Source organism: Myotis brandtii, unplaced genomic scaffold (assembly GCF_000412655.1).
Source record: "Myotis brandtii unplaced genomic scaffold, ASM41265v1 scaffold743, whole genome shotgun sequence".
Taxonomy (NCBI): domain Eukaryota; kingdom Metazoa; phylum Chordata; class Mammalia; order Chiroptera; family Vespertilionidae; genus Myotis; species Myotis brandtii.
Window position 1 is genome coordinate 1,592,852 of NW_005370960.1, and position 12,366 is coordinate 1,605,217.

Genomic DNA, 12,366 nt, shown 5'->3' on the forward strand with positions numbered 1-12,366 from the left:
GGAGCTCCCGGAAGGCACCTCCATCACGGTGGACTCGAAGCGCTTCTTCTTCGACGTGGGCTGCAACAAGTACGGGGTGTTCCTGCGCGTGAGCGAGGTGAAGCCGTCCTACCGCAACGCCATCACCGTCCCCTTCAAGGCCTGGGGCAAGTTCGGGGGCGCCTTCTGCCGGTATGCGGAGGAGATGAAGGAGATCCAGGAGCGCCAGCGGGATAAGCTCTACGAGCGGCGCGGCGGGGGCAGCGGCGGCGGGGACGAGTCCGAGGGCGAGGAGGTGGATGAGGACTGAAACGCGCCGCTTCCCCTCCGGGCCTCCGCCCCCACCTCCATCCCCTCGTCTCATCCCCAGTGAGCTGGTGGGGGAGCAAGGGAGGCCCACAGGGAGAAAACAACATTTAAAATAATGTAGTTAATTACGAGACATCACCATAAGAGGACAGTCACGGACAATTAGAGAAAAAAAGCCGTCAAGTTCCAAGGAGCGGACAGCAACCTGCAAAGAGAACAGCGTCTCCTCACCCGAGCAAAATAGTCCCAGCTTCTGTGGTTTCCCCGCTGAGGGTCCGACGCCCATCGGGGTAACCCCGGTGGGAGATAGGTCCTCCCACACCCTGGGCCAAGGAACACTTCCGAGTTACCCAGACCTCGTGATACAGCTGAACTTGTGTTGTGCTTGGGAACCTAAAGATCTCTCCAGACCTTACTATTGCAGTGTCTATTCCTTCACCTCCATTGAAATCAGCATTTTGGATTTAGGTCTTCATGGAATTCTTGAGAAGAGAGAGACCTTTGCAGTTACCCAGTTCTGAGGGTACAGGTTTAATGAAAAGGAATGTAACTTTAATCATGGACAAGGCAAAATAGGAATTCAAAAAGGCACCGGGGAATACGAAAACAAATTGGGTCCATTTTGTTGAAGATTAAAGGCTTTGCACCATATCTGGACCAAGGCCAGTGTCTTGTCTTTGCAGAATTGTCTTCCAGGATGCAAATGGATTCAGAAGTCAAACCTTGAACTGGAATTGGTTACTAAAATATTTTAAAAGTTGGCAAAAAATTTTGAAGATGAAAGAGCAGTTTTACATCGGGGTTGCTGAGATAGGCACAAGAAAAAATCAGGCATAAAGCACAAGGAAAAAACTGTTTGAGTGGATTGGTTGCTGCTCACTAAAGTTCTTCCCCCTGATCTCTTAAACATGGAGGTCATTACCAAGAAATGGCTTAGGTATGAATGAGAGCCAGATCCCTGTGGCTCCACCATGTGAGCCAGTGAATTAAGGCTAATTCGGTTTTTTCGGCCACTGGTTGTCTGGATTTTAAACCACAAAACTTGAAAAAGGAACAGTGTGGCTACAAGCCTGAGCTTTAATGGAATATACATCTAACAGAAAAGTTGGAAATAACGAAAACTGAAGTCTTCCTCTACCTTCAGTTTAATCTGTGGATTTGTTCAAATACTAAAGATCCTCAGGTCCAGAATTCCAGCATCATTTATTCTTTTTAAATAAAATTTTAAAAACTTGATCCATTGTATTAGTACCTCACAATCAAAGTTGGCAAAAGATGGATGTGTGTCTAGCAAGCAGTGTGCCCTTTGGAAGCTGAAATCCATCTGAATGGAGCCGAAGTGAACGTGAATATGCTGACTATATGGAAGCATTTTTATACCATCTTGAAATTTCAACAAAACTGGCTTTTGCCAGTTTATCCAGCTGTCTTTCAAGAATAAAAGTTGGGGTTTTCAAGGATCGCCTCTTCTATATTTTAAATGGATTTTCAGTAGAAGTGATTTTACTAATCAAGTTAATGCCACCCCATCAAAAGGTATTTGAGTGTCATAGACCTAGGTAACTTTGAATCAAATGGGAGCTATGTTCTTTCCAAAGTTTTTCAGGTATGCTTTGTGCAACACCTTCTCAACCAAGAGGCAAGTAACCCCACCTCCACAATCTTAGTGGTTTTTTTTTTAACTGCATGACTGCCCTTTATTTGAGCTGCCTTTTAATTTATTGCATACCCTTTTTATTATCTTATTTTGGTATTATTCAATATATACAATCTTTTTGTATTTATTAGGAATTAAGTAATATACAAAAAGGTCGTTTTCATGCATTGTGGCTGAGAGGGAGGGAAATAATTATGTATATAAAATGAGGCTTTTTTTACAAATTAGACTGTGATTCAGAATATTATTAATCTTAGATTTAAAAAAAAAGTGGAAGAGCCACAAACATTGGTGCCCTTTTCAGACAATTTCTCTACTCTCATCGTCCACAGTAGAGTTTTTAAACAGATTTTTTTAAAGCTTTTCTTTTTTTTTTAAATTTTCTCCGTTGCAAAGAATGTTTCCTAAATTGTATGGGAGCAATAGTATTTTCGATGTTTTAATGACATCCGTATACTTGTACTGTATTTTGTACTACAAGGCAGCTGTTTTCAATGATGTCCTGCTGTATTTACCTATGTGTTTTGAGTGTTTTATTTCTTTGCTGCGGAGAACAAATCCCTAAGTAGTTTTAGTAAAGGAGCTGAGAAGCTAGCATTAGGTTTGCAGAAACTGTTTAGTTTCAAACTTTGAGGCAGCAATGAAAATTAAGGTTGCAGCTATTAGTTGACCGCTGTAACTTTTGTTTTGAAATCATGTACAATTCCTGTATAGACCAACTTGTTTTCTTGCTTCAGTGGTGGTTCTGTTGCTCAGCTGCAGTGAGCCAGTTCAATTTTGCAAAGGTGCGGTACCTCTCCTTTTTAAGGGGTTGGTTTACTCTTTTTTTCTGTTCTTTTGTTTGGCTGAATTGCAGTAACTAGCCTTGCCTTTCTATTCTGTAGAAATGACAGGGTCTTCACAATCCTCACCCGTGGCTACTAAGCTATAATTAGCTGAATAGAAAGAATGTGGAAGTGGTCTGAGGCATATAGAATATATGCCAAGAACACTACCATATATGGAATCAGCTTTGGTTACCAGAGAAATTTTCTTAGTCATTAGACCATGTAACAGTAATATATCATATGTAAATCTTTAGATAATCAATTTGAGAATCCTCCAAAAAAAAGGAGCAAAGAATGCATAAGCTATGTGTTGGAAAAGTAATTTATATTAAAATTTTTGACCTGCCTATGTAAGATTAAGTGGTAAATGTCATAGTGGTGGGTTTTAAGTCTTAACCAATCTCAAAGGTTTGTTTCTCCTGCACGGTGGTTGATGGCCTCTCTTCCTACTGCAGGAAGGTTACAGAAGGATGTGGATTGATTGTAGCATTTCACTGATCCTCCTTCCAGTCACTAGGGACAATAGAAACTACACTTTTAATGTGTGGTTTGTTCAACAAGGCGGTATTAACGGGCCATCTTTCAGAACTCAGTCATAGATATTGCTTATTAAAGGAAATAATCTGTTAAATCCAGGCAGAAAATGTTTTGTTTTCAACCACTGCTATACACAGTGATTTAGGGCTTGTTTTTGACTTTGGCAAACATTGCAGCTAATGACATGCTCAAAATCGTTATATTCCAGAGAAATAGGGAAGTAAAATGTCTTTCCTAATAATTGGTAGAATGTTCATTTCTCAAACTGCTGCAGTTACAGAAGTGAAAAAAGTCCACAATTTTAGGAACAGAATTGAAAGAGCAAGAAACTCTGAGTATATCCCATAATTCCTTTCTGGTTTCTATTGTCCCTACCTGTCATTCGTGTAGAACTACAGTTCTCATCAGCAAAGGAAGTTGTCAGTGCATATGCTGCACAGAACAAAGTGTAAATCTGGATGGCACCAAAAATCAAAGCGAAAACCAAACCAAAACCCAGACACCCTATGTTACTATGGGAGGCGTGTAGGTGGTGCAAGCGACTGTAGCTGTGAGACAGACACGGCTGCTTGTCAGGTCACTTTCCATAATATTTACTGCAAAATGATTGAGAGGCCTTGGGTCCAGGCAGCCATTAACCTGCTTCCTTTGTTACCTCTCGATCACTTTGCAATAAATTGCAGGTCTTTTAAGAGATTCAAACTTCAGTTTTCTCAAAACAAAACAATTATCCTGTCTTATCTGAAAATGCAGGGTTGTGGGCAGAAGAGGCTGGTTATAATAATGCCCTCATATTGAGTGGTCTGTAAACGGCTGCACACTTCAGGCACTATAGTTGCTGAGGATGCTTTGTTACATGTGACCTTGACTGGCTTTACAGGGGGGTATAGAATGATCTACACAAGGTATGAAAAGGTGACAATTTGCTTGCGTCTACCTTGCCTTGAGGTGGATGAAATTAAGGAGACGCTTGAGTGTGTAAGCTATGCACATAAGTATTCTTCACTGTAAATTTTTTTTCATTTTAACCCAATTATGGTACTTTGTCTAATGCACAACTGATCTCTCAGTAGATATTCATTTGAAAATAGTGTGGCCTTGATTGGTGAGAAGGGGAAGGAGAAAAGTGACTTTGGCTTATGTAAAAATGACTCATTTGCCAAGAGTCGTTCTGCAGCACTCTTAGTACTTAATGTGTTTGTGATTGGTCTCCTTTTTGATTGGGGAAATTTAATGGTTTTGATCTGGGAGTTATTAATTCAATTGAGTTGTCTTCTGTTTTTAGGAAGTATCAGAATTGCTCTAATAAGTACAAAGTTGATTGCTTTGATGTCCAATCTCAGGTTTTAGAATATATATAGTGGTGTAAAATCCCACTGTTAACTCTTTAAAAACTATTTTAATTTAATACACCCTTAAAAGTCACATGCATAAGGCCTGTTCAGAGGGCAGAGCCTCCCATCTTTTTGCTCCTTTTCCATTTTGTACTTCACTTGAGAAAGTGTGGAGTGATTTTACATTGTATATTGCCATTTAACCCTGACATATTTCTCAAGAAAAAGCACTTTTTGATCATGAAATACACGGACTCTTTGTGTGATGTGGATCATGGTTTCTCAGGCTCCCCTAGATAATCTGCTTATGAATATTATTCTAACTCTGTGTATGAAGAGTAGAAATCTTTCCTAATGTTAGAAAGTTTGTATTATTGATCCAGAATGCATTTTGCTAGCTTCCAATGGATGGGATAGTGAACAATACTGCATTCACAGTTTATACGTTTGTTTCCCTTGAGCCTTAAGGTAACTTTTTTTGTCAGCAACAGCACTGAAGTTATAGTAAATGAATGAGGTTCAGTTTTCAGGGTTAGTTTTAGAGTACTGTAAATCAATTAGATGTCTTCATAAACAGTTACTATTCCCATTGAATAAACTGAATAATGAGTATATAGGTGGGTCTGGGGGCAGGGGGAGATAGTTTATAGAAAAGAAAAAACTCATTTACCTTAAGAAAAATATAGACAAAAAAGAAAAAGTGCATGTCGATCTGTTTGAAATTCCAAATATAAGATAGAAATAGCAAATTATAACTTCCCATTTTTAATCTAGAAAAGTACCCATTAATTTTTAAATGTTAGACCCCAGAAGTTTCAAGAGATAGACTCTTTTTTTTTAAGAGATAGACTCTTGTTACAGCTAACTTTGTTACTTAAAGTCACCATTCGCAGTCTTAAAACTTCGTTTCATCAGACTCTTATTTCAGCAATTATCAGTACCAAAAATTAAATTTGGAAAATGAAAAAATAACAAAATTGCATCATGAAGATTTATTAAGTAATTTCCAATTGTTATCTGTACCTCTGATCCAAGTAAGACCTTTATGAATGTATATTTCCTAATGAAATAGGAAATATGTCATCAATGTAATCACCTTTATTCACAATCTTTTGCTTTTCATTTGAAAATCTAACTCATGCCTCTTGAATTAGAGATTCCGATTGGGACAGGCAAAGACATGTTAGAACAGCAGCAAGAGAATATGACTGTATTTGTAATTAACAGATTTTGAATCTAGGAGCAAATTTCATTTTCCCTGTTTTATGTAAAGTGTCTCACTGCCATTAATAAGAGAGGGCTGGTTATATCTTTGGTATGAAGAAATGTGGGCTCAGAATATTGGAGAGAAGACAATAGACCTGTCCAAATTCATTGTCCACTAGCATTTTTTTTTCCTATCTTCAATTTCAATGGCTAATTCTTTCAAGAAAATTGATTTAGACCAACCCTTATTCCTTAAAGGCAAACTTTTGTCCCCACTCTTACCCTGTGTCACAAGATCAGTTTGATTCAAAAAAATCTTTATATTTGAAAATAGCTGAGCAAGTAGTATATTTCCCCTTTTAAAATTGCTTTTTTGGGAACATATAACTGTGGGGAGAGTCCTAAGTAAATTGAAAAAATTCTGTCACTAAGCACATGTGTAGGAATTTGGGAGTTTTGTTTCCAGCTCTTCAGATATGAGATGTAGACCCTTTTCTCCCAGTCCACATGCCACCTCTTTATAAAAAGCTCTGTGATTTCCTAGAAGTTAATAGATTGGGCAAGTGCAGAAACAGTTTAAATCGAGCAGGGCATAATTATCAAGAGTGGGCAGTTTTGCATGTTGTGGTAGCAGGCCAAGTATATTTTGAGTTTTTTCAATGATCAATATTTGAATAATATTAAGATTAAAGTTCTAGGGAAATTAGTGGGGATTTATGCTTCCTTTTGCAAATACATGCAGGTGTTTTTCCATGATCATTTTAAAAAGTCCATTTGTATTCTGGGATGTTTCCAGTCATATCTATCAGGGCTTCCTTACATTAGAGTCTTCACTCCAAAGTGAGGCTGATGTCCTGCTGGTAGAGAATCTATAGGCATTGAGTGAAGTAAAACCAAATCTTGACAGCAGGAGGCAGCTTCCTGATCTAATCAGATGTGCAGCTAGAGCTAAGGTTAAAAGTCACTTTACAATTGATCTTGGCTGGAAGGCTGAGAAGCTATGGAAGTTACTTTAAAGGGGTTTTTGGGGTGTCTTCAGTCTGTGTAAATACCCACCTGCTGTGCATTGTAAACCAAGTGTGTGTTCTTATGTGTGAATTTGTAGGACTGACTTCTGCTTCAAAAGAAGCCGCACCTTTCCATGTATAAGGTCCCCTCCACCTGTAACCCTATAAATATTTGTAAATAGAACACTAAAATTTGTAGTAATAGGATCAACTTGGGAATATCTGCTGAGAGACCAAAAAGTTCATTTTTAAAGTACCTTGATTAAAGAGTAAAGATTATTCCTCTTATTTTTTAAAAGAAGAATGCACTTTAACAAACAGCTACATGGGCAATTCAAACAAATCCGTAAAGTGCAGTATCCATTCAGAAACCATACTTCCTGAAAATGTTCAAAAGCAGAGTCTAGATGGGCTGTTGATCTCACTGCCTGGAGGTTGAAGCTCAGATTGCGGTCAATTTTGAGATGAGCAGGGCTGCTTCAGACAGGTCTCTAAAATGGCGGGTCCCGTAATTACCACTAACTAGCAAAACTGACAGAAAAACTCACAGAAAAAAGTTTAAGAATCCTTACTGCTGGTGTGTACTCCTTACAATAGCAGACTTTTGCAAATGGAGTTTTACAGTCTATATTTAAAAAATTGTATGTTTGTAACAAATAAAGTATGCGGAAAAGTGAATGACAATCTTGTGCTGGTGTCTCTAATTTAAAGAATTACCTGGTGACGGGGAGGGAGATGCCACACAGCCTCTGCTGGGGCTCAAATGGGTCTGGGATTGGGTGAGTTTCCACTGAAATGACTTACAAGTCATTGTACTAGTATATTCCATCTTCCTCTGGTTCCCATTTCTAATTAGTAAGCAATCTGTGGAGTAAATCAAAGTTGCAATGAATTTTGTGCTTTGGTTCATTTCCCAGACAGGCCACTTGTTTCTTCCTATTCTCTTGGCTTTTGGGCCGTATCATTTCCAGTGGGTGTAAAGAAACTTCCCTCGTGTGCCATCATAACTGACTTCCTACAGAGTAGATTAAGCCAGTCTTTTTTTTTTTTTTTTAGTGCCCTTGACTGGAATGAAACCTGGGAACGTTCAGTCTTCAAGCCAACGCTCTATCCACTGAGCCAAACCAGCTAGGGCCAGTAGGCCAGTCTTAAGCTAACATTAAAAGAAACAGAAAATTGTTATGTCTGTAGATCCCAGCCATGGTTCCCAATGTTTTTCATCTCAGAAGCCCCTTTACACTCAAAATTTACTCAAGGAGTTCTTTACCTTTCAGGGCTATAATAATTGATACCTATCATATTAGAAATGGAACCATTTTTAAAAATATGTTTTTATTGATTTTAGAGAGAAAGGAAGAGAAACATTGATTGGCTGCCTCCTGCATGCCCCTTACTGGGAATCAAGCCCACAACCCTGCCTGGCATGTGCCTTGATGGAACAGAACTGGCAACTTTTTAAAAAAGTTGATTTCAGAGAGGAAGGGAGAGAGAGAAAAACATCAATGGTGAGAGAAGAATCATTGATAGGCTGCCTCCTGCATGCCCCCCACTGGGGATTGAGCTTTGCAACTGTGACCTGGTTCATAGGTCGACACTCAACCACTGAGCCATGCCAGCCAGGCCCACATTTTCTTTATATTAAAGCCTCTCACTATAAACTAGCCCTAGCCAGTAAAGTTAGTACTCCCACCACACATACATACAGCGGTGGTTCTCAATGCTAACTGCAGAAGCACTTGGATGCGGATGCCCCCAAGTACCACCCTGACCAACTGGACCAGAATCTTTGGGTCATAGTGTTTTATCTTGTTAGGATGAGAGGATGTGGGATCTTGTGGTATAAGGAAGAGAAAGGGAGGAAGGACTGGGAATCTGCTAGAGGAAAACAAAAAAAATGCAGGATTGCAAAGGACTCAAACACGGCCTTAACCTAGGCTGCTGTGCTGAAATTACCTACATCAATACTCAAACCCCAAAATAGCTCATTTTGAAAAAAGTTTTGCAGATGGAGTTGTGAAATATTGTGTCAGCAGCGCCCTCACTGAGAGAACCTGGGGGCTTTATTCACATCGAACCCTTGAATATGCCTCAGTCACTTGGAGGGCTTCTTAAACGCCAATTCCTGAGCTTCTGGTTCAGCTGGTCTGGGTGGAGTGTGAGAAGCTGCATTTCTAGCAAGTTGCCAGGTGATGCTGCTGCTGATGGTCAAACCCCACTTGGAGCCTCACTGCAGAAATCACAAACGTTCTGGGGAAATTAGCTGTTGTCACTAACTGACAGAGGCCTCCGGAAGCATTCATCCTGGTGCACTGGTTCTGCTATAGCCCTGCTGGATTTTTTTAAAATATATTTTTATTGATTTCAGAGAGGGAGAGGGAAAGAGACCTAGAAACATCAAGAGAGAATCACCGATCAGCTGGCTTCTGTATGTCCCCCACTGGGGATCGAGCCCACAACCCAGGCATGTGCCCTTGACTGGAATCGAACCTGGGTCCCTTCAGTCTGCAAGCCAGTGCTCTATCCATTGATCCAAACCAGCCAGGGCTGAATTTTTTTTTTTTTTTTTAATCCTCACCTGAGGATATTTTTTCCATTGATTTTTAGAGAAAGTGGAAGGGAGAGGGAGAGACAGAAATACCAATATGAGAGAGACACATCAATTGGTTGCTTCCTGCATGTCCCCAACCAGGGCCAGGAGCCTGCAACCAAGGTACGTGCCGTTGACCGGAATCGAACCCAATACCCTTCAGTCCACAGGCCAACGTTCTATCCACTGAGCCAAACGGGCTAGGGCAGCCCTGCTGATGTTGTCAGCTTAATGTAAAGTTGTCACTGAAGTTCTGGGTGTGCAGCCAGGCTACAGCTTGAAGAGCTCTTTTGAATCCAGCACTTCAAGGTATCAGGGTATGACTTCAGAGTTTTGATATTTTGTGAGTTAGGTTCTGTTCCTGACTCTGCCATAAACCAACAGCGTGACTCCAGTATCTGTAACACACAAAAATCCTTAAGGTGCTTTAACAGTGTCCGGTTTCCTGTAGAAGCCATTGGTACTTAGGGAGATGAGAGCCACCTGGTGGTCAGCACTGAAATCTTTTTAATAACCATGAGGCCAGATCATTTTGTAAATTCATTCATTCAGTTCTTTATGTACCAGATATTGTACTAGGTGTGGAAGATATGGTCCAAATGGAACTTATAGTTTAGTGGGTATATTTAGGGTTCAAATATTCTGGTTTATGTGACTAGGAAGCTAGGATGGGTTGCAGCTGAAATTTGCTACAGATCTCCCCTCTCATTAAAACACCTCTATGAATCTCAAATCCTAAGAAGTGATTTCCCCAAACCCCAGGGAGGAAGTGGGCCCAGTGTAGGTGGACAGAGGAAGGAAGGAGTGGGAGAATTCCCGGAGCCCCTTTATACTAGAGCAGTGATGGCGAACCTTTTGAGCTCGGCGTGTCAGCATTTTGAAAAACCCTAACTTAACTCTGGTGCCGTGTCACATATAGAAATTTGATATTTGCAACCATAGTAAAACAACAAAGACTTATATTTTTGATATTTATTTTATATATTTAAATGCCATTTAACAAAGAAAAATCAACCAAAAAAATGAGTTCGCGTGTCACCTCTGACACGCGTGTCATAGGTTTGCCATCACTGTACTAGAGGCCCGGTGCACAAATTTGTGCATCAGTGGGGGTCCCTTGGCCTGGCCTGCGAGATCGGGCTGAAACTGGCTGGCTGACATCCCCTGAGGGCCCCGGATTGTGAGAGGGCGAAGCCCAGGCCGAGGGACCCCACCGGTGCACGATCAGGGCCGGGGAGGGACTGCGGGAGGGCTCCAGGGTGTGTCCGGCTCGTCTCCCTCAGTCCCAATCGGCTGGACCCCAGCAGCAAGCTAATCTACCAATTGGAGCATCTACCTCCTGGTGGTCAGTGCATGTCATAGTGAGCGGTTGAGCAGCCTTAGCATATCATTAGCATATTACGCTTTGGTTGGTTGAACGGTCGACTGGTTGACCAGACACTTAGCATATTAGGCTTTTATTATATAGGATTAGAGGCCCGGTGCACCAATTCATGCACATTGAAAGGAAATTAATTAGAAATATTTTAATATCACTACTTGCCCTTTCTCTATAATAGAAGTGTCAACCAAATTCACAATCGACAATGACAGATGGAAACACACGTGTGCGATTGGCACCAGCGAGAGCTTTATATATAGAGATAAACTTGCTTAATTAGACCTACTTTCTGATTTAGCTAAACTTTCCAGCCCAGTGAAGCACCCCAACCTCTCTTTCAGGTAATAGCAACACAGCAGTAAATACAAAGCAGACTATTATTGTAGATCACAAAGGGAGAACAAAGGGTGAAATATTTAACTGCAGCAGTGTTTGACTATATTCTGCGCAGTGAGAAAACCTGAAGTCATTTTCAAGGTCCACCATTTCTTACTTCTTTTCAGTCGGGTCAAGTTTCTAAACTTTCTAAATCTCCATTTTCCAGCTAATGAAAAGAAAATAGGATTCAACCGAGTCTCCTATCTGCCTACTCCAGGACTTCTGTGAGGATCAAACGAGATGAGGCACGTGAAAATACTTCACAGACATTTGGTTAAACTGTAAAATGTTTGCACCTGGTTATAAAGCAAGTTGTGTTACTGGGCTGAAGAAGCTGCAAGGAGGCTAGTCGCTAGGGATAGGAAGCCGGGCGTTGCTATGTGACGTCATTACCCGGCACTGACAGCCGCCATTCCGGGCTGGGCTGGAATGTGGGCCGCATTTTGTGCCATGGGGTCTCAGCAGCATTGGCTGCTATTTGGTGGGGTGTTGCTCCGGGGTGGTGGTGGGGCCTGTGTCCCACTTGGGGAAAGCCAAAGTTGCTTTGTGGGCACCAGGTCCATAGTGCCGTTTATTGTTAAATGGCCTGTTACTAGGGAGAGGAAGCCGGGCATTGCTACATGACGTCATTACCCAGCGCCCACAGCCACCATTTCCTGGCTGGGCTGTGGGCCACATTTTGCGCCATGGGGTCTCGGCAGCATTGGCTGCTATTTGGTGGGGTGTCGCTCCGGGGTGGTGGTGGGGCCTGTGTCCCACTTAGGGGAAGTCAAGTGTTGCTTTGTCGGCGCCAGGTCCATGGTGCCATTTTTTTGTAAATGGCCAGTGTGCATCACGGCAGCTCCTGTGTTGAGCATCTGCCCCCTGGTGATCAGTACACGTCATAGCGACTGGTCAAACTGTCGGAGGGACACAGCATATTAACCTTTTATATATATACTAGAGGCCCGGTGCACAAAAATTTGTGCACTGGGGGGGTTAGGGGGGTCCCCCAGCCTGGCCTGTGCCCTCTCGCAGTCTGGGACCCCTCGGGAGATAACGACCTGCTGGCTTAGGCCTGCTCCTGGGTGGCAGAGGGCAGGCCCAATCCCTAGGTGCAGCCCCTGGTCAGGCTCAGAGCAGGGCCGATTGGGGAGTTGGGGCACCGCCCCCTGTCATGCACAG

General features: G+C 41.8%; 1 protein-coding gene across 1 annotated transcript in view; it reads left to right on the plus strand.

Annotated features, from left to right (window-relative positions):
- The window catches only part of PURB (purine-rich element binding protein B), a 9,259-nt gene extending 1,719 nt beyond the window's left edge, over positions 1-7,540 (plus strand). The window contains exon 2 of the mRNA XM_014530536.1: positions 5-7,540. Within this exon, the coding sequence (XP_014386022.1) occupies positions 5-289 (285 nt within the window). The 3' untranslated portion in view covers positions 290-7,540. The remainder of the gene's footprint in view (positions 1-4) is intronic.
- The last annotated feature ends 4,826 nt before the right edge of the window (positions 7,541-12,366 follow it).